At 45.4% G+C, this 21,196-nt stretch overlaps 2 protein-coding genes across 14 annotated transcripts in view; one reads left to right on the forward strand and one right to left on the reverse strand.

Moving 5' to 3' along the window:
* The window catches only part of CSN4 (COP9 signalosome subunit 4), a 58,501-nt gene extending 57,069 nt beyond the window's left edge, over window positions 1-1,432 (reverse strand). Inside the window, exons 1-3 of one of the 2 annotated variants that reach the window (XM_065438287.1) lie at window positions 1,300-1,432; window positions 669-801; window positions 388-467 (exon numbers count right to left, since the gene is read on the reverse strand). In XM_065438287.1, the coding sequence (XP_065294359.1) occupies window positions 388-467; window positions 669-745 (157 nt within the window). In that variant the 5' untranslated portion in view covers window positions 746-801; window positions 1,300-1,432. Of the gene's footprint in view, window positions 1-387; window positions 468-668; window positions 931-1,299 lie in introns of those variants that run through there. The other variant, XM_065438288.1, reaches the window with a different exon arrangement.
* Window positions 1,330-21,196, forward strand: part of LOC135906706 (protein lin-54 homolog) — a 99,217-nt gene continuing 79,350 nt past the window's right edge. For 3 of the 12 annotated variants that reach the window (XR_010565808.1, XM_065438276.1, XM_065438278.1), the window contains exons 1-4: window positions 1,330-1,464; window positions 4,846-5,563; window positions 7,993-8,013; window positions 13,499-13,763. Coding sequence is in view for 11 of the 12 variants with exons in the window: in XM_065438276.1 (XP_065294348.1) it covers window positions 1,446-1,464; window positions 4,846-5,563; window positions 7,993-8,013; window positions 13,499-13,763 (1,023 nt within the window). In the remaining variant the exon portion in view is untranslated. The other 9 variants (XM_065438277.1, XM_065438285.1, XM_065438284.2 and 6 more) reach the window with 9 other exon arrangements.

Here is a 21,196-nt window from a genome sequence, read left to right on the forward strand (position 1 = left end):
CACCAGTAATTCCTACACGTCGGAATTACCGAGCGTTGAGTTTATATATATATATATATATATATATAGCCCATATATATATATATATATATATATATATATATATATATATATATATATATATATATATATAGCCCATATATAGGGCCATATAGCCCATATATATGGGCTAATGAAATGGCGAGGAGAACATTCTACCGGAGCTTAGAAGCTTGGCGCGCGGTTTAGGCCCCCTGCGCTAACAAAACCCGCACTTATATGAACGTCGTCACTTTCTTTTCACGTTCCAATTCATTTTAGCACAAGAGACCCTAGCAGCACGGTGCAGGATTGAAGATGGCTTAATTACTCGCATTTGTACATTGACAGAAGCTTACTGGCACTTACTAGCTTCAACGAAAACTTTCAGTCCTTCTACAAGTTCCTGTCCAGAATTCTTCAGAATGCTCTCAAGAACCGCTCTGTACCTGCGGGAGAAATGTGTAAAAAAACACTCTGAAACCCAAGCAATAAAATTGTCGGGTGAAGGACAACTCGTAAAGACATATCAGCAGTGTCAACCACTGGGCTACTCTGTGTCCCTGTTAGCGGTTAAAGAGAGCACAAGAAAGGGCATGAAAAAATAAAATACATCCAGCAGCGCATTTGACTGTTCGAGCTGTTCCCACCTTTCTGCTTGATCTTTAGGCGAACCTCCAGCGACTGCCAAGTTAGAGAGCTGCTGTCGATACACTGCCGCAGACATTCCGTAGAAGCAACGAGATCACGGGGCAGTAGCAGCAGTAGCAGCCGTCCCGTACCCTAAAACGAAGGACCAGCAATATCTTTTGTATGGTGGCTAGTACTGCCAGTGCCGTGTATTCGCCGTATTCGCACTAGCGAAACAGAGGCACAAGGCGTTGCAAAGCCAACGCAAGGCTGGCTGGCTATAATAGCGGGGCCGTATTGTCGTATGCTATGAATTAAAAAGCGCCAAGTAAAATTCTTGTGTGAAGAAAAGAAAAGGTAAAGTTACAAAGACGAAGAAACATAACGCCACACGCGAATCTTCGCGCACTACGAAGAGGATAAAAGTTAGGAAGCTCGCTTTGTGTTAATTGTAAAGACGCTTCCCGCGCTTTGCATTACATTGTAATTGAGAGCAAAATAAGAACGTGCCGTCTATTGTATGTTGTTTATTGAAATTACGCGGGACGTGCGCGACTGTATTTGCTCTGCGAGTAGTGCCGCGATGTAAGCACGAAAAAAAAAAAGAAAGAAAGAAAAGAACAGCAGTACGGAGGACCCCGCTTTCTTTACCTACGCAACCCCTCCGCGGAGCTCTTAGTAGGGGGAGTCACTCTTGTCCTCTGCTTCCTTGCAACAGCACTGAACAGCGCAGGGACGCAAGCTAGTGGTGCATTCTGGGATGGTAATGGAGGGCGCGTGATTTTGAAGCTTGCAAGATGCTTTCCCAAGAGTCAGGTAAGCTGCAATCACTGCGTAACTAAGTATGTTTGTCATTCATTAGAGTACACTAGCTTCAGGGGACGTATTTGCAGATTGAATTCAGGCTGTGCTGTCTGCAGATACGTCAATTATGCGCAGCCAAAGAGAGCTTACTTATGTTGGTCCGTCCGTGCGTAAATACAAGCCACCTTTTTTTTTGTTTTGTTGCATCAAGAAAGTGCCAGTGATATAATGTCCAAGTTTATTCCTGACACATTCGATGGTCGTGTTTGCGCTGGAAAAATCCCTATGGACGATTGCTGTTAATATAAAAGGGCGCGTTTTGCCGTTTCAAATTTCCCTGTCTTGTAGTCTGCAAATGGCGCGTCATTCAAGAATAACTAGCGCTTTGCGTCTTCGTGGCATTCGGTTGCGGAATTACGTATGCTGTAGTTAGTGTGTGAAACTAATATGTTTCCTCTATGTACAAGGTTAAGCATCAGGTAGCGGCTGCAAGTTGCATATTTACATACTTGATGCCCGCTTGGCCGTGGCTTTAACCTATTTCCTGTGGTGTAGCGAAAAATGGGCAAGGCTAGGCCGAGGTCATCGCTGGCTTCGCTATTAGGCCTAGGTGTTGTTTTCTGCTGAAAACGCAGCGCGCTGTATTTATAAAGAAACCTTTTTTATCTTAGATTCGCTTTTAAATGGTTACTTGTGTATTTGACTTTTGGACCGTGAAGGCATCGCAGCGAGATCTAAGTTATTACATATTCAGGGCCGTACGATATAGCATTCACTTCGGTCGTCGACACGGAGTTTGTCAGTAGAGATCAATCCATTTTGATTGAATTTGCTGCCTAGCCTTCTTTCGCTGTGCATTCAAGGTGTTTCTTCTTTATGGTATTGTAGGAAAATCGACGCCAGCATTGTTATTTGTTAGTTTCACTCAAAGCGTGGCTGTCTCGTTTCGCGTTTTCAGCGCGAGATGGGCGCTTGCGTCGCCGCGAACTAGGAAGATGGGTACGATGTTGAGCACTTTACGAACTTGCTGATACTTTTATTTACAGTTACTGGACATTAAGTACGTTTGTGACTTGCGTCCGGTGGCCCTGATTAAAGTTATGATAGCTATAACTGGTTGTATAAGTGCTCCTCACCTGCTCTGCTATTCGCGCTAGCTGGTCGGCTCGCGTGCTGGATGGGCTAGCGAGCGTGCTGTACGGTTTAATCCTGTCACCGTGCAAACAGATTCTGCACGCACGTGCATGCCGCCTCACCCGTGAGTTGTTACGAAGCATAGGTGGCACTATATTGTTCGCGGAACACCCTTGCTGGCACGCGCTTATTCATTCCTTGTAGCTTCCTTGTGCGCGTGATCTGTCGGCGTTCTTCATTTTCTGCTAGCTGAAGAATTTATATTGGAAGTGTTCTGCTGCTCCCCACACAAGTGAATATACGTCTTTTCTTGTCGCAAGCCGTTTTCCTGTCGCGTTTGATATAGCGCGCCGTGTCGTCGGCGTGGCATGGACGTGAAGCTAAAATCGGCCTTCCTTACTTGCATGCTAGCAAGTAGTAGTTCCAGAGGAAAGATCTAACATCTTAATCTATACGCTTTTGATTCTAGTGCCGCATGTTGACGTAAAGTTGGATGATGCCAGTACTGCATTGTAAGCATCATTGTAGTGCGCATCTTGACGTTGCGCATTTTGCCTTATTATTATCCTTGCCTACCGTCATGGCCCTGTTTTAGCCTTTGCTGATTTGTAAGGTCGCAGACCTCGTCAAGCCCATGAGTTGTTTTTCTCTGTGGCCTCAGCACAAATGTAGATTATTTGATGCTGAAATAAAGTTCAAAGGAAACATTATATAGCAGGCAATGCAGCAACGTCTGGTGCCCCAGTCGCGTGGCACGAAACTAATACTTGGCAAAAGGACTTTGTGTTTCTTAAGGTGCCCTCACGATGTTCCTTATTCAAAAATATGCATGGTGAACTCAGCTGTAGTAACATGTACGGGAACATTTGAATGGGCATGTTCATAGCTCTGAATGTCTTTGCTTGTTTTATCTTTTAAAATATATACACACAAAAAAAGTGCTGCTTCCATGCGATTGCTTTTCTTTCTATTTTTATTATTAAGTGGATTGATTAAGTAGAAGAAATGCAGTCTTTCTGGAAATGTAGCGTTTTACATACCGCACATTGTTGGAAATTAAATGTCACCCCTCATGATGAGCAGTCAATCAACTCAACTTTCCACTTAAGCATCTAAGGCCATGCCTTGTGCTTTGACCTATAGTTATAGTACATTTCAATTTGCCTATTGTAGTGCCTAATTTTGTGGTTTATGTGGAAGGGTACTCTTAAGTAATGTGTATCAGGCTATTTGTGTTATGTAGGATTCACCAATGTTACAGTAGTTATATTCATGGGCACTTGTAATGTGCTATTTTGATGGCCATAAAGGTTTCATAAGCCGTAGGTTATATGGTAGTTTACATCTCTATGTACGACATTCCTGTGTGAACGGAAACCTGCACAGGAACTATTGAGAACTTAGCCAGAATAATGGTTAAACAAAACGGTGAAAGAATACAGCAGTTTTCTTTGATGCTGTTAAAGCTGCAATGCAACACCACCTCTATTCACCGTTTCCTTTGGTTGAATCCATGATATCTTTGGGTTTTATGGCATGCTGCTGTGTGCTATGCTGTCACAAGAATGTGAAAGACATTATCGGTGACTGATCAAGTATATAAGTGCCATGCATGCTGCACTTGGCCTGAATGATGCATGTGTGGTGATGAAAAGGGTAACAAGGCTAGGCAGACAGCTTACATGCCAAAGAGTGTTGCAGAACCCTTTAAGCTGCAAATAGCATGACTAATTTTTTACTGGTGTATCATGTCAAAGCCAAACATTGATCCTGATTATCACCAAAGACAAACTTGCAGAAGTTGCAATTTTCTTAGCTTATTTTCTTTGCATTTTGAAAAAAGTTGTTGCATGACTGTGTGGACTTTCAGACTGACTCCAACCAAATAATTAATTTTATTAGCCCGACGTTTCGGAGCCCATTTGGCTCCTTCTTCAGGGGTTTGTTCTACGGGGGTGGCGGTGTGCAGGTTTTAAAGGGTCTTTTGTAAAAAAGGAGGTCAGTCTGAAACTCCTAATCAATTTCCCAACCAGACAGGTAATTCTCGATAAGAAATTTGCAGTGTAAAAAGAAATTACAAGATAAAATAACAGTAAGTATATATAGGATTGTGCCTATTTCACAAGCGCCATTATAAAATTGTTGCCAAGTGCTGATCAAGGAAGAAAGAGCATAAAGGGAGCATAACGAAGGTGGATATATTTCCGCTCTGTCAGTCATTGGGGCTGCCATTTTTTACATTATGATCTTTCCTTTCAGCAGAGAAAGAACAAGAGCCTAGGCCACCTGCTGAGGCTAGCAAGATGCCAGCAGCTCCAGGCAGTGCTGACGCTGGCCTTGACAGTGTATTAGCAGATGCAGCCGATCCTGACGTTCCAGCGGTTGAACTCTGTGCAGTTAGTATTGATGTGCCCGACAGTGTTGAGACAGTTGTTGTGAACACTTCAAATGGCACACCTGGAGTCTCTCTTAGTGATACCACTCTGCCTGATGCTGTTGTAAGTGCTGTGCTGAAAAGTGAGTCTGCTGCTGGGACACTTGACGATGCTTCAGGCCTTCCAGATGCTGCTGCGGCAGCTGCACTCTCATCTGTGGTTGACAGTGAGCCAGCTGCTGTTGAAACTGTCGTCTCTACGGAGGCTTTGCCGGATGTCACGGTGCCATCGACATCTGGCTTGTCATCTGTGTCCACGTCGTCAAGTGTGTCTGACCGCTGTGATGCGCGCATAGTCCGCTTCAACAACCGTGACCTAGAGAGCCTGCGTAAGCTCCAGAATGAGCTGAACACACGCAAATCTGGTGGAGTTCCACGCAGTCCAGGCAGCCCCATTGTGATCAGAGCAGAGCTGACAAGTCCTCAGAAAGGGGGGTCAGCACAGGCACCCCAAGTTCTGGTTGTGCAGAAGCCCTCACCAGGGTGCTCCCCCAAGAAGGCTGACATCCGGGTCATCCACCCCCCAGGCGTCACTGTGCGCAGGTGAGACTCTCATGACAGCTACACTAGGGTAGATTGATCATTTGTAGCACATGATGGTGGTAGGCCTTGCGGCCACAATGTTCACACTTGGGCTGACGTGTTGAGTAGTGGTGGTACTAGCTACTTTGGAGATTATGCCAGCAGCTCTCTTTATGGCATCATTAGTGCTTACACTGCTCAGGAAAGCTTTGCTGGGTTTATATTTTTGTATTGTGATGAGTGAATGTAAAAAGAATATATATCCTTGTTAAATCCGACCCCTGACTAAGTAAGCACTCTCCACCATAGCTTTCCTTCAGTCTGCAAAAACAAGTTCATGTATGCGGCACAGATTGTGGAAATAGGCTATAGGACGAAGATAATGTATCATCAAAGTAAGCTCCTTCAAATGTCACTATAATAAATTAATAATGTACATTCTATGCCTAAAATATTAGTTTTATGTTTTGAAAGATGGTTAAAGTTGTCCAGAACACCACTAAAGAATTGAAATATGTGTTGAACATCATCATTAGAATGCCATCTTGGATTAAGTAGGAATGGTGATAGCTTTTAAGCTTTTCTTCTGATTTCCAACAAGCATTCTGCACATCTAAATGAATACACACTTGGTTGAATGAAAATATGGCTCAATAGGATGAACTTAATTAAAAATTGTGCATCTTTGTTAATAAAAATGCACAAAGAAGAATGAACAAGTCCAAGGTATAGTGACAAGCAACTGGGAAATTCTGCAGGTGACTTGGTGAGAAGTACGAGTCCATATTGGCTTATAATAACAAACTGGTCAACCTGCGCAGAACTCGCAGTCAGGGTCCGACACAGTTTGTCACGCTTGTTGCGTGGCATGCAGAACATATGCCACAATGGCATCTTTGCAGTGCTTTCTGCTTTCAACCATAACAAATACTCAGAGACAACGCAAAAAGTTATTACACTGTGGATTCCACCTAAACGGATTTTGGTAGAAAAAGAATTTTTTCGTTCATCTGAAGTTTTGGTGATTTGAAAATTGTGCTGCGATTTGATTTTTTCACAGCTTCGTTTGCACAAAATGTGTGTGCTGGCACAAACATTTCCACAAGAATTCTGTTAGGTCATCGTGTTTGAAGTAATGCTGCGGAATCTTAGCTCTACCTCCACTGTAACATGCTTAGGATCATTGCTCTTCATGTCATTGCCAGACTCTGTATTCCTCGCAATTTTGCTTCACCTTTCTCTGATGCAGTTAATAACCTTTATTACAACCATTGTTGTAGTGAGTATAGGGCTTTGTGCAGTCACTTTATACTTTCAGAACCTCCTGTATATTGTCTGCCTACCGGATCATCGGTGAACCAATGGGAAGCAGTTGTTGGAACTAAGGAGGTGGCTCCACTTGTGTACAGTTGTCTCGAGTGCACGTTTTACGTTATTGGTGCTCACTGCTGACAAAAGAAAGCATGGGCATCAATAAAAGTGGGGTAGCAATGAGTGAAGTGTGAATGTTTTGCTTATAGTTTGGTTTTCAAAATGAAATTATCTGCTACCACCTAAGGAGAGCACTGTTGTGCACAGACAACTTTTGCCCTCCACCGCCAGTGGTGCGTGATAGGGCGATGGCAAGGTTTGTTGTTACCTTGCCTGAAATATCATGACTTGCCCTACACAAGTGGTGCCTCCATAGATGATGGCAGTATTTTGGTCATCCAGAAGGTATAGAGCGTACATAGGAGGCTACAGTACTGTTCATCAATGTGAACAGAATACACTAGCTAATAAGCTGAAAAACTTGAATGTCATGGAATAGTTGGTGTCACCACAATGGCACAATTATTTTCCCTGGTAAATAAGCATTATTTTGCTATTTGTATCATTAGCTTCTTATATGATTGTTGAACTACGGTTTAGTGTCGCATATAGACCATATTATGACAGCATTTGAATGCTGCCATCATGGGTGGTTAATATAGCCGAATAATTAATACCATACAGCGCAATATTGCAGTTCGTTTGTATGCTTGTAAACAGTCATACTAAAATGTTCTGCATTTCTTCAATGCACTAGCTTGACATCGGTGGTCACGAAAGTGTGCAAGGTGCTCACGTTGCAGCCCAAGATAGTGGCACACACAAAGCAGAAATAAAACTCTATAACAGCTGGTGAGAGCCATGGTAGTTTTGGTTCGTTTCGTTTTCGTTTTACCAAAGTTTAAGAAAAGGAGGGTTCTGCCAAAATAGGTTAATTTTGCCAGTGGTCTGCCAATCAGTCAACACCCTTTAGTTCGCAATCCTCACAGTTCTGGTAAAGTGAGTTTTGTTTATCCAGAGCTGTATATCTGCATGTTTGCATGTGTGTAATCATAGTTGCATTATGAAGGTCACTGTGGATCTTCAGCCATCTAGATTGATTGTCTCTTACACATATTGCAATGCTTTCCTTCCATTAGACGCTCCAGCATTCTGCTCATGTAAGTAATGTGGCATATCCACAGTCTAATTTTATTCAGCAAGCACAAATATAACTAATCTGTGTTTTGGGAAAGGAAAAATGGGTTCCTTGTTATCATAGGCCACTGGAATTTGGTTCTTTACTAACATCACTGCTGTGCGTGAATATCCTGTAAATAGGTTGTACATGAAGACTGATGAATGTGTGGAAGAAAAAGCTGTGTGTTGTCGTGTTGCTAGTGCATCTTGCTTTATGAATAATTTGCATTCATTTTACATTTGTTTAAATACTACTAGATGGCGAGAGCCATCTAGTAACGGCCTTTATGCGCGACTGAAGCAAAAGGTTGGGTCCTGTGTAAAGGCCACACCTTGTCAAAATTGGAACAAAACAGGGGGGGGGGGGGGGGGAGGTGTCCCTCTTACATGAGTGTATACGGTACACAGTGGGTTACGAGGACGCCACACTTAAGCCCTTAATCGAGTATTTTTTTCATGGGAGCACTTATTTATAGTGCTGACACACGCCCAGTAACCTGTCGTGATGGTGTAGTGGCTGATGTGGTTGTTCTTCTTGCTTGGCCTTTCCGTTGTGATGGCATGGACACCCAACACTACAAACACCCAGTCTCAAGTGGCATGACGAGCAAAGGCAACTGTGCTAAAGGCAAATACAGAGGATGGGCACTGCTACCTAGTCTCTGGAAAAAAATTTTTTCGTGGCATGCTGTAAAGGGACGAATGCCCCTTGTGGCTATGTTGTGTACTTGTGGTGACTAAAGAGGGTGCGGTTGCAGGAGCATAGGGCAATTTCCATCAGTGTTTGTGCCCATGAGTGTAGTATGATTCAGTAGGGCCATGCACAAGCTCTAGGCACTGTTCTTCATCTTAGTGTTCAGAAAGGATTGGTGTAAGGTGCATGCTCACTACATGTGGTGGAAGGCACCATAGACAAGCTCATGTCTGAGTGCACATGACATGCAATCTCCTCATACCAGCAACTTCATGTTGTCTGCTCCTCAGCCACACACATTGTGGACAAAAGAAGGATAGCTTAGGATTGAAAATTATTCTTCTTCAATGTAGTTGTGCCGTGTGTTAATAAAGGAGGTGCTGTCTGGTAGCTAGATTGGGGGCAGGCGATAGAGCACGAGTGAATGGCTCCAAGTTCACTCGCATAGAATTGTATGCCACGTACCAATAGACACCAAATATCTGTGTTGCTTCTACAGTTAATACTGGCCATGAAAATAACTAATTTTGTGTGTAAAGATGTCGTGGCCAGATATCCTGTTTGTGCCACTGTTGAGGGTGATTGTCAATCGCTCGCCACTGTAGCAGGCTAAAATTAAAGTAAATATACAGTCTGAGCAGCAGTAACTCGTACCCAAGGCTCTGCCAGAGTAAATGGCTGTGGTTAGTTGGAATGGTTTCAACAAAGCAAAAATACCGCGAGCAAGCATGCCTGACAGGTTTTTTACGTTGACACAAGTGCAACATTCTCTCTTCTTCATTGTTGCTTGCTCAGTGCTCGGGTAGCAGAATAAAACAAAAGTAAGAAGTCTTGGACTGAGACAGCCACAGAAACCAGGCACAGTATGGTTTTGTGGGAGGAGTGAACTTCTGCACTTTTGACTTGTCTCAGAGGTAGAGCAGCAAACTTAAATAGTTTTTTTGCCATTTTACATGTCAGTCATTTGACATTTTATTCTCTTCTGGCTGCAGCAAGAAAACAGATATTGTAGAAGGCCACCAAACTCAAAGTGTAAGTGCCACAGAAAAAGATGATAGCTGGCCCATCAATGGACGATGAACGGATGGCTGATTACAGCTAGCGTTGGCAGTGTTACAATGATGGCATGGCCAACAATGATAATCACGGCCAACAAAGGCACGGTAATAGTGTTGGCATGGCAGCAATGACAACGCATCAGTGTGGCCCATGACTACAATAAATGTGTCGCAGTTGTGCCATCTCTTCCAGTGCATTGCAGAAAGTATGATGTGAAGCTACAGTAGACAAACATACATGTGGGGTGCTGATTACAGCTATTCACTGCAGTGTTTTCTTTACATGGAACTTGGTGCACTAGCATCAGATTTTATTATTGCTTTGCTAAGGGCTTGTTGACGTGCAAACAGCAGCAATTATGGCATCCACTGCTCCGTTCACTTCACTGGTTAATGCTGCAAGCATTTAAGTTTAGCATGTGAGCACATTGTCCTAAAGCACAACACTTTTTCCTTTTAAGAATATTGTGTGCTTTTTATATGGAAAAAAATTAAGATCTTGTTTGTAAATTGGCACCCAATTGTGCATAGATCATTACAGTAATTCATTCAGCTTTTCTTATTACATTGTTGGTACAGTTGATGCCTTTCAGAGCTAGCAGAAGTGTGAAGCTATATGGATGACAAAGCAGCATGGTGCTCCACCAATGTCTTGCCCATAAATACCCATAATTTGTCTGCTGGAAAAGTTGCTCCTGCCTTTCAGATTTCTTGCCTGCAACAGAATCTCCAGCAAGTCTGGCAGTTGGAATGCTTCCATTTCGGAGCACTTTCATAAAACTCATTGCTATTTTTGCAGGAATGCGTTCAGGGGATTTGCTTTTGAGAAAAATTCTAGTGAAATATGTGCAATATTCAGGAAAGAATAACTAGAGGTGTACATTCTTTGAGGCTGGTTGCTGCAAGTTCTAAGGGATGCCAGACAAACATCCGCATATTGCTTGTGAAGTTTTGCATTCAAGGAATAAAGTTGAATGGTAATATGTTTGTTGTGTTTTTCCATGTGAAAATACAACAGTGCAAGGTTTCAGGTGTATGTGCACTAGGAAATGCTGAACATTCGCATGTTACCTGCCATGGTAGCCCAGTGGCTATGGTGTTGTGGTGGCTGCATTTTGGTGGTGGTGAAACGCAAAAACAGCTGCATTTCGATGGAATCAAAATACAAAAATACTCATGTACTTATATTTAGGTGCATGTTAAACAACCCCAGATGGTCAGAATTAATGCGGAATCTCCCACTATCGTGCGCCTCATAATCACATAGTGATTTTGGCACAGAAAACCTCAGAATTTACTTTATTTTAACACTCGGGTGTAGCTTTATGACAAGTTGGCTAGGCTAGGTGTGTTGGAAATGGTCATCAGTGTTCATTTTCTTATTCTGATATCTGTATATCTGGGGACGAGAAGCGTACGTTGAGCATGAATTTTTGAATGAACACTGAAGGTTGTTGAGCTCTAGACTCCTTGTCTTATTGACTAAGAGACAACCCAGTTTGAAAGTTCGGCGTGTTCATTACTAGCATTTATCCAATAGATTCCCCCCCCCCCCCCCTCCGTGTCTATTGAGCATGTTTGAATGTTTGGCAACGCTCTTTTTTTTCTCCACAAGAGTGTGCAGACTCTTTTCCGGAAATGTTTTCCTGAGAAGTTTGTTTCTTTGTTCTCTGCAATAACTGACAAATGTTGCTTTACTCAAAAGGACATCCCAAATAGTTTGTTCAGTTATGTTTTTATTCCTTATTTTCTCTTTGGTGAAGGAAATGTTTAACTTCAGAGCTGTGCACATTGTATTTAAGAGTTCTATTGTCTAGTGTAAGCATATTGAGTAGTGACTGCTTGTGGCATAATAACTTCTAATAGTGCTCAACCTGCAAATTTTATCGCATCTATATAGAGTGCCGATGAAAAAAAAGTAAAGGAATACTTTGCTTTCGTACAAAAAGTAATAAAATATATGAACAGAAACATTAGTGTTTTTGTGCAGCTACAAACTGTAGATGTATAACCTTGAGTATTGCAGTATCTTATTTGCAGTAACGACACCTAGCTTGTGTGGCATCACTTGACATTTCCAGCAACTGGTCCTGTTGCAGATACTGAGGCGATATTCTGGAGTGATCAGTTTCATGACATTTCATGCGGCTTGCACAAGGCATACCAATGTATAAGGCAGACAGCATTCATGCTGCATTGCCGAGCTTTCTATCTTTGCACCATGCAAAAAACATTATCGGCTGTATACTTCGATGGATCTCGTGCAGAGCCATAAAATCTCAAAAGTGATCTGCAAAAGTGATCGCTCGAGAATACTGCCCCTCTCTAGTTCATCTTTGCTGAATACTTCAAGGATTTCACTGCATGTTTTGTCCATGGAAAACTCGACTGAAAGCATGCCTGAAAAAGATAAAAGTAAATTTAATTAAAGGGCTCCTGCCAAACTGCCAAAACTGCTGGAAATCTTCCTGCAGGAAGAAATGGGAAGTAAATCCACTAAATTTAGCACAAGAACGGTTTAGTTGGCTTCACTGGTAATTACTTTGTCTGACAAGCCTGGATTGAAGCCAGATAGAAGTCTGTAAAGGGCTTGCATCTAAAATTTCATGGGAAATGTTGGTATGTGTGCATCATGCATATTCCTTAGGCTAGTGATTCAACTAGTGTGCCTCACAAGTGCTGTAGTCAACAGTGGGTAAGCTTAAAAAGTCTTACACCGGAGCCAATGTTTCGACTATAGGACTTGTCTTCGTCAGGCCCTGACAAAGACATATCCCATAGTCAAAATATTGGCTCCAGCCTAAAGCTAACTTGGTTAGTCCACTTTTGATCATTTGGTCTCTGTCATCCTGTGAATACTTTGTTTTGTTTCGATCATAAGTTTTGTGTTTCCTGAAATGTGTCCTACTGTTAGCATGTGCCATTCATTGTTACAAGTGCACATTTTGGTTTTTCTATAGACTTCTGGTTTCTTCGCATCGTATTGCGGTTCCTGTAGCCTGTATACTTTCATGTTTTAACATACATACTAGGTGCCTTTTTTTTCTCCTGCCAATGGTGTTCGCGGTTTTCTAGTAACAAAGTTGTGTGTTCTAGCTTGGTCTGTATCGTCTGTTGCTGAGCATGATGTCACAAGTTTGATTGCCAGCCACGGCAGTTGAACTCTGGTAAGATCAGAACACAAAAATGTTCGCTTGCTTAGATTTAGGTGCACATTAACCACAGGTGTGCACAGAACTCTGGAGCTCCCACTACCACATCCCCCGTAGCCCATATTGAAGGTATGGGATATTAAAGATGATTAATCTGATGAGTGTTTCAAAAGCTATCAGTGTTTCCTACACCCTTAATCCTTTAAGTGATTACCACTGTGGTGGCTCATTGGGTATGGCATTCTGCTGCTGAGCATGAGGTTGTGGGTTCGATTCCCGGCTGCTGTGGCTGCATTCCAGTGGAAGTGCAAGGCAAAAATGTTTGTGTACCATGCTTTTGGGTGCATGTTAAAAAACCCCAGGGGGTCAGTATTAATCCGGAGCCCTCTACTACGGCATTCCACATAGCCCACTGTGCAGTTTCAGGATATTAAACCCCTCAATTTAATCTGTTTAGTGATGCTGCTAGTTCTATAAACATGTCTTGCTGTGTTCGCCTTGGTGACCACTATGTGTCAAGCCACTCTTGAAGTACCAGCTGTGTGCCCCCTTGTCCCTGCAGACAGCTACAGATGAGTGTGCCAGCAGCCTCAGGCGGAGGCACCACCTCGGGGGGCCTAACCAAGGTGATCCTGCAGCCAGCAGGGCAGCTTATGAGTGGTGCTACCTTCCAGTTTGTGGGTGCCATGGCGGGCGCTGGTGGCCAAGCAGCCCAGCCCACCCTGGTGCTCTCCAGTCCCACTCGTGCGACTCCCATTCGTACAACCACTGGGCAGCAACTGGTGCGTGTGGCTGCACCAGGCACCACTTCTGTCTCAGCACCCAAGGTAACACTGGCCTTGTTCACCAGATGTAGGGGATGTCCCACCTTGTTGTCTCACTGTGCGATTTTGCACTCTTCTGTCTTTCAAACACTGCAACTATTGGCCAAATAATTCAAATTGCACTGGTACCCTTGTGTTGGCTGATATGCAATTCATATCGTGACTTGCAATCACTATGATGCACACACTACCATGCTGTATCAATCTCAATATAGATGCTTTACATGGCGGCCATATTTCGATGGAGGCAAAATACGAAAGCAGCCGTGCACTTAGATTTAGGTGCATGTTAAAGAACCCCAGGCTGTCAAAATTTACGGAGCCCTCTACTACGGCATGCCTCATAATCAGAAAGTGGTTTTGGCACGTAAAACCCCATAGTCTAATCTCTATAGATGCTTTACAATAATGTCACTGTGGCAGCCATGTTAGGTAATAGCACGGTGAGAAGCTGTGTAAATGACGAGAAAAGCGAGAACCTGACAGAACCCGTTCCTAGTGAGGTAATGACATCATGTAAAGGTTCTGGTACACACACCAGTGATCAAATGTATCACACTGAAGGCAGGTTACCCACGGTAGTGAATATGGTGTGTTCACATCATTGTGGCCACCATGTTTTAGGTACCAGGATGGGGAGAAGCTGTGTCCGTGATGTGACATGAAAAATCTGCATGCTTTCAGTACATAACCTGATTAGATTCAATATTTGTGCATCAGTTTACCATGCCATTAATGACAGTAACCATCTCTGGTTCATTTCTAGAGGTTGTTGATATTAGGTCTTCACTGACAACATTATTTTTTCATGTGTTTTAACCAGTTAATTTTTTCTATAACCTGGGTTTGGAAGTTTTTGCCCATTGCCAACTAAGACCTTGACATCTCCTGTATTGAAACATAATCCTTGCCTGTACATATTGTAACTCCATTAGTAACAGTGTGTAGCTACATTTTCAATTTTACAAGAATTACAAGTTCCTTATCTCAAGGCTGTCTTTTTTTCTGTGTCTTGATTTATTTCTCTAATATTTTGTAATGGGTCATTATATGCCGAACGTCCCGGACATTGCACTCAACCCTCTCACATTCCTTTCCAAAAAATTGTGGTCAGTCATTCTGCTGGTGTATCTGCCCTCGTGAATTATTATTTTTTTTTTCAAGAAAAAATAATTCACCGATGATTATGATACTCCCTAATGTGAAATTTGACCCAGTCCTATACGTGCTTGCATTTCGCAATATATAGGCTGGCACAGGCAATCTGTCTTGTGCGGTGTGACTTCCTTGCTAATCTGGAGATTCCGAAAGCCAGTGCGAGGGTGACGTGTGGGCGCGATTCACAGCAGTCACCACCGACACCTCCCAGACAACGCACCTACTTTGGCGCCATCTCATAGCCATCGTCACTGCACTGCGCTTTTCTTCTCACGCTTTCGCCACACCCTCCTCCGCTTTCCACGTCATGGTTCCGCTGCACTCTCCTCTCCACTTTCCTCACGTCTTTAATCCCTCGCTGTGCTCCACGTTCATTTTTATCTTTTGCTGTGCTCGTTCGCTCGGCTACGCCAACACCGACGCTTGTTGCAGGAATGGCTGCCTTAGAGTTGCGCTCTTAAAAATTTGTCTTTACAGCGATTTTAATGTCGAGCTGGTGGGCGAAATGTAGGTTGTAAAATAAATCCCCTCGAAGATACAATACTACATGAAGCCCCTTACAAATCTGATAGCTGCTTGAAAAGGAATCGCGCTTTCTTATTTCCTACTATTGGAGGCCACTACTTTGTCTTACGATGTGCTTTGTGGTGAAGCAGTACGGCAATTCTGGCCCATGTGTAAGTTTTTTTACAAAATTCTACAAGGCTTGCCGACACTACAACTGCATTGCCTGGCTGTATAGTTGGCAGCAGTTGGTGGTAAATGTGTAAAAAAGTATTGAAGTCGATGGGCCAGTTGTTTCGAAATGGAAGAGGTCCAAGTAAAAATGCATGGTTGAAATCATTAAAAGGGTGTACAAAGCAGATTTATTTCTGAAAGTTTAACTGGAGTACTTTTTGTTTTAGGTGAAAAAAAGCTTTTATATTTTATGTGTGTGTGCTGCAACCCTAGGCACCAACCATAAGTTTGCTTCACTGTGCTGCGCGCGTCTCCAGGGCAAGGAAAGATGTAGCGGCTGTGCGGACATCAAGAGGGAAAGCTGCTTTGTGTTCTCACGTTGCTGGCGGTTGATAGAACTAATTTGACAGGCATTCTGTGGTGTTCTGTCATGCCGTCGCCGAAGTAAGTGTGAGAGAAAAGAAGAGACTGTTTGTTAAGATATTGTTATAGTTAAGGTGTGTAACAAACACTGGGGATACACTTATATTTCTTCTGGGCTGCTCACTTGAACGTGGTCATGGTGCTGACTGACCCTTCGGTTTCTTCTGCTTGGCTCTTCGGCAGAGGTGAACTTTGCTCCAGAGATTGCGTTGCCAACGGAGCACGCGTAATTTGCGGGTTGTCTTTTGGCCGCATCTCTTGGCAGCACGTAACATGAACATAGCGAATGGTGTGAGTATGCTGCTGTGATCTCATATTTTATATGGAACGCCTGTGCTCTCGACTGACAAGAGGTTCATCTGTACAACTAAAAGTAGAAGCGATAAATATCTAGAAGGTAGGTATCAGCCAACAATTACTGAGCTGGCAACATCGCGTGCAGCATGGATGGGGAGAGAGCACATGGGGTTTACTCATTGACTGTCGATCTTTCAAAAAATTTCTAGCTTGGAATGAGGTAAGAAGACACTATAGCATTACTTCTAGTGCAACTAGTATTATGATAGAAGAGAGATGTCGTAGTTGGCGTGCCAGTGCTTTTGTATCTGAAGTTTGGACCTCTGAAGGAAATCGTCAAGACTATTAGCACACTTTTATTTCTTTATTTGCAAATCAACTAGTACAGCATATCTCGTGCCTTCATCTTTAACGGTTGACTACCTGATGTTTAACATTGGATCAGTGGCGTCTGCTGCTGGCTCTAAACAACAATCTTAAGTTCTGCCGAATTTTCTGAGAAGTTTTTAGACATGCTGCAAGAGTTCAAGGTGCACCACTTCGTGAGCATAAAAGGTGACCAGTTGATGTTTCAGTTGCACTTCACAGAAATTTATAGCTTCCTCATGCAAGATGCTGCCTAATCTTTTCACTGGGCAAATATGCAAGCCACATTACATTCCTTTGTTGCATACCATTGCAGTTAATTTAAATTCTGCATTTTTATGTGCCAGAACAATGATATAATTATGAGGCACACTGTAGTGGGGGATTCCGGAATAATTTTGACCACATGGGGTTCTTTAGCGTGCTCCCAATGCACGGGACACAGGTGTTTCCGCATTTTGCCCTCATTCTAAATGCAGCCGCTGTGGCCAGGATTCAACCTCGTGCTTAGCAGCGCAACACCATATCCACTAAGCCACCATGGCAGTTCGCTCTGAAAAAAACTGGTGCCCATTGTGCGAAATCACTGTGATTTTGGACTGTATCTAGCATACTTCACTATTTTTCAACTGGTGCATCATCCCATTAGAACAAGAAAATTTTTAAGAATTTGTGCTACAATGAAAATGACATTAGTTTAGCTGCAGAGTGGAACCTTTTTGCAACATCTCAGGGTAAGAGCACTCGAAACAGGGTTGGCAGCCAGGGCCAGTCTTCAGAGGCTCTACCAGGGACATGTACTTACAGCCCATCAGCATTTTACCTGGTCGTAAAAAAATGTCGAAGGTATATCTGTGCTCTGGGTGCCCAAGAGAAGGGTTTGTGAAGAAGAAGACGCGCCTCGCGGCACAGCCGCATCGCCAACGCGCGGCTCGTCTCGGCTCGCGCTGTTGATTGCTGGCGTCCGTTTGGACTGTGCTTCGGGCTGCTTCGCCGTTCCCGGTTGCTGTGCCGTTACATTAGGAGCTGCCAATAAACCTTTTCTCAATTGGTGGAGGTGCTGGGACTCAAACCCCGTCGCTTGAAACCCTGGAGCTGAGATCACGAACGCTACCTCCCGCCATGACCGACAGCTCCTCCCAAACGGCACCGACGCCACAGTCCGTCACCTGCACCGGCGTTCCACGACAACGGGACCCCAAGGTCTTCAGCGGTGCAGACGACGAAGACGTAGAAGACTGGTTTGCGTCGTATGAACGGGTGAGCGCACACAACAAGTGGGATGATCCCGCAAAGTTAACTCACGTCATCTTTTATCTGGCTGGTGTTGCCCAACTGTGGTTTCACAACCACGAAAGTGACGTGCCCACATGGTCAGTCTTCAAGACAACCTTTACGGAAGTGTTCGGCCGACCCGCTGTTCGCAAGCTCCGTGCCGAACAGCGCTTGCGCGCCCGAGCACAGCAGACGGCGGAAACGTTCACAAGCTACATAGAAGACGTCGTGGACCTTTGTAAACGAGTCAACGCCGCAATGCCCGAAGCTGAGCGAATTCGCCATATACTGAAAGGCATCGATGACGGCGCATTCCAGATGCTCCTAGCCAGGAATCCGCGCACTGTGTCTGAAGTTGTCAGCCTGTGCCAAAGTTACGATGAGTTGAGGAAGCAACGCGCTTCGACTCGGCGTCCTTTGGGAAGCGACGACTTGTTGGCGAGCCTTGACAACATGTACGACCCATCCTCATTCTTTCAGCGGGTCAAGGACTTTGTGCGTGAGGAAGTTGCCCGCCAACTTTCTTTAGTCCCCTTCACTCAGGAGCCCACCTCCCGTCTTCCAAACACGCTCCGCACCCTCATTTCCGAAGAGGTCGCCCAAGTTGTCCCTTCCGCACCACATCAGCCGCCTGCAGCCGTGAATCTCAACTCTACGCGGGCAGTGCAGCCTGTCGCCACGCCTCTCACCTATGCGCAGCCAGTCCTGCCTGTGGCCGCGCCTCTTACGTACGCCCAGGCAGTACGCAGGCCTCCACCGGCGTCTTTCACGACCCTGTCCCAACCGCTGCCACCGGAAGCCCATGCTACATCTTGGACCGCACCGCGAGCTAATCCTTGGCGGACACCTGACAACCGACCCATCTGTTATTCTTGCTGTACTCCCGGACACGTCGCCCGATATTGCCGCCGTCGTCCTCAAGCGTTCGGCGACGCCTCGCGGCCCTTCCAGTACGGCAGCCAGCCATTTCGCCAATACGCCGCTCCTTCCCCCCAACCGTATGCTCGTGCTGACATCCCAGAATTTCCTTCGCGTCGCTCGCCATCCCCTCGCCGACGCTCGCTCTCCCCAATGCGTCGGCGACCCGCACCACCTGACCAGGAAAACTGAACGTCGCAGTTCAAGAGGCAAGAACTGCGCCCCATTCGAACTGTCAAAGTCCTCGCGCCTCTCCTGCTAACGTGGTCGAAATTTGTGTAGAAGGTGTTCCTACATTCGCTCTTGTGGATACCGGCGCAGCCGTTTCTGTGATAGCCGCCAAACTGTGCCGTTCGCTGCGCAAGGTGACCACGCCACTTTCTGGACTGTCGCTTCGTACGGCAAGCGCGCAGCCCGTCACTCCGCACGCAGCCTGTACTGTACGTGTGCTTATTCACGGCATTGTTTACATCGTCGAGTGTATTGTTCTTCCCACTTGCTCGCATGACGTCATCCTCGGATGGGACTTCTTATCCAGTCATAAAGCCGTGATCGACTGCGCACGCGCCGAAGTTGAATTTTCCCCTTGTGACGCACCCTTGGACGAAGATTGCGACCGCCCTTCTAAACTTACCGTGCGCGAGGACACAGATATTCCACCTGGCTCCTTCGCCCTCGTCCCCGTCTTTTGTGATGCCATCGCTGATGCAACGGTCCTCTTCACGCCGTCCGACGTCTTCATGAGCCGTAAATCTCTCCCACTACCCTTCGCGACGCTTGACATGGCTGGCGGCTGCAGCAATATCTACTTTTACAATCCCCTCTGTGCGCCTCTTACGTTGCTCGTTGGTGAATGCCTTGGCTTCGTGGAACTCCTCGACTCTTCGTCTTTGGTTGACGTCCCTGGAGACTCTTTTGACGTCGACCCCGGCCAAGCATCTTCGATGTCCGCGCTTGAAGAAACGTCCAGGGTTGCGTTCTCGCATGCCATCGCCGATACCCTCACACCTGCCGAACGCGCCGACCTTCTTGATCTCCTGCACAACTTTAGAAGTTCATTCGACGTTTCACAACCTCACCTGGGCCGCACGTCGGAAGTGCAGCACTACATTGACACCGGTTCACATCAGCCGTTACGTCAACGACCATATCGAGTCTCTGCCGAAGAGCGTCGTGTCATTACCACCCAAGTCGAAGATATGCTGCGCCATGATGTTATTCACCCTTCGCACAGTCCCTGGGCATCTCCTGTCGTTCTCGTTCGCAAGAAGGACGGGTCTATTCGCTTTTGCGTCGACTACCGTCGGTTAAATAAGGTAACGCGCAAAGACGTCTATCCTTTGCCGCGCATCGATGACGCCCTCGACAGTCTTCAGGGCGCAGAATTTTTCTCGTCCCTTGACTTGCGTTCAGGGTACTGGCAGGTCCCCATGGCTGCGGCCGATCGCCAGAAAACCGCGTTCATTACACCTGACGGTTTATATGAATTTAAGGTGATGCCTTTCGGGCTTTGTAACGCCCCTGCCACCTTTGAACGACTCATGGACAACACGCTGCGTGGCCTCAAGTGGTCTATATGTCTGTGTTACCTCGACGATGTCGTGGTTTTCTCGCCTGATTTTCCTACTCACCTGCTCCGCCTTAGACAAGTTTTGACCTGTCTAACGAACGCCGGCCTTCAACTCAACCTCAAGAAGTGCCGCTTCGCCGGGCGAGAGCTCACCATTTTAGGCCACGTTGTGTCCAAGCACGGCGTTCTACCCGATCCTGCAAAACTTCGAGCAGTCGCTGAGTTTCCGAAGCCTCAGACCATCAAAGAACTTCGAAGCTTCGTGGGCCTATGCTCATATTTCCGGCGCTTTGTTCGAAATTTCGCATCGATCATGGCGCCATTGACTCAGCTTCTACGCGGTGACGTCGCCCTCTCCTGCTGGTCCCCTGCATGTGACTCCGCCTTTGCTACGCTGCGTCGTCTTCTCATCTCCCCACCTATTCTTCGCCATTTCGACCCGTCAGCTGCCACTGAAGTACATACAGATGCCAGCAGGGTCGGTCTCGGCGCCGTACTCGCCCAACGAAAGGCGGGCTACCCGGAATATGTAGTCGCCTATGCGAGTCGCACACTGACGAAGCCTGAGGCCAATTACAGCGTGACCGAAAAAGAGTGCTTGGCTTTAGTATGGGCACTTGGCAAGTTCCGACCATATCTGTACGGGCGCCCATTCGACTTGGTCACAGATCACCATGCGCTTTGTTGGCTCGCCAACTTGAAAGATCCCACTGGCCGCCTAGCCCGTTGGGCACTACGCATCCAGGAGTAC

This window comes from Dermacentor albipictus, chromosome 1, assembly GCF_038994185.2.
Source record: "Dermacentor albipictus isolate Rhodes 1998 colony chromosome 1, USDA_Dalb.pri_finalv2, whole genome shotgun sequence".
Taxonomy (NCBI): domain Eukaryota; kingdom Metazoa; phylum Arthropoda; class Arachnida; order Ixodida; family Ixodidae; genus Dermacentor; species Dermacentor albipictus.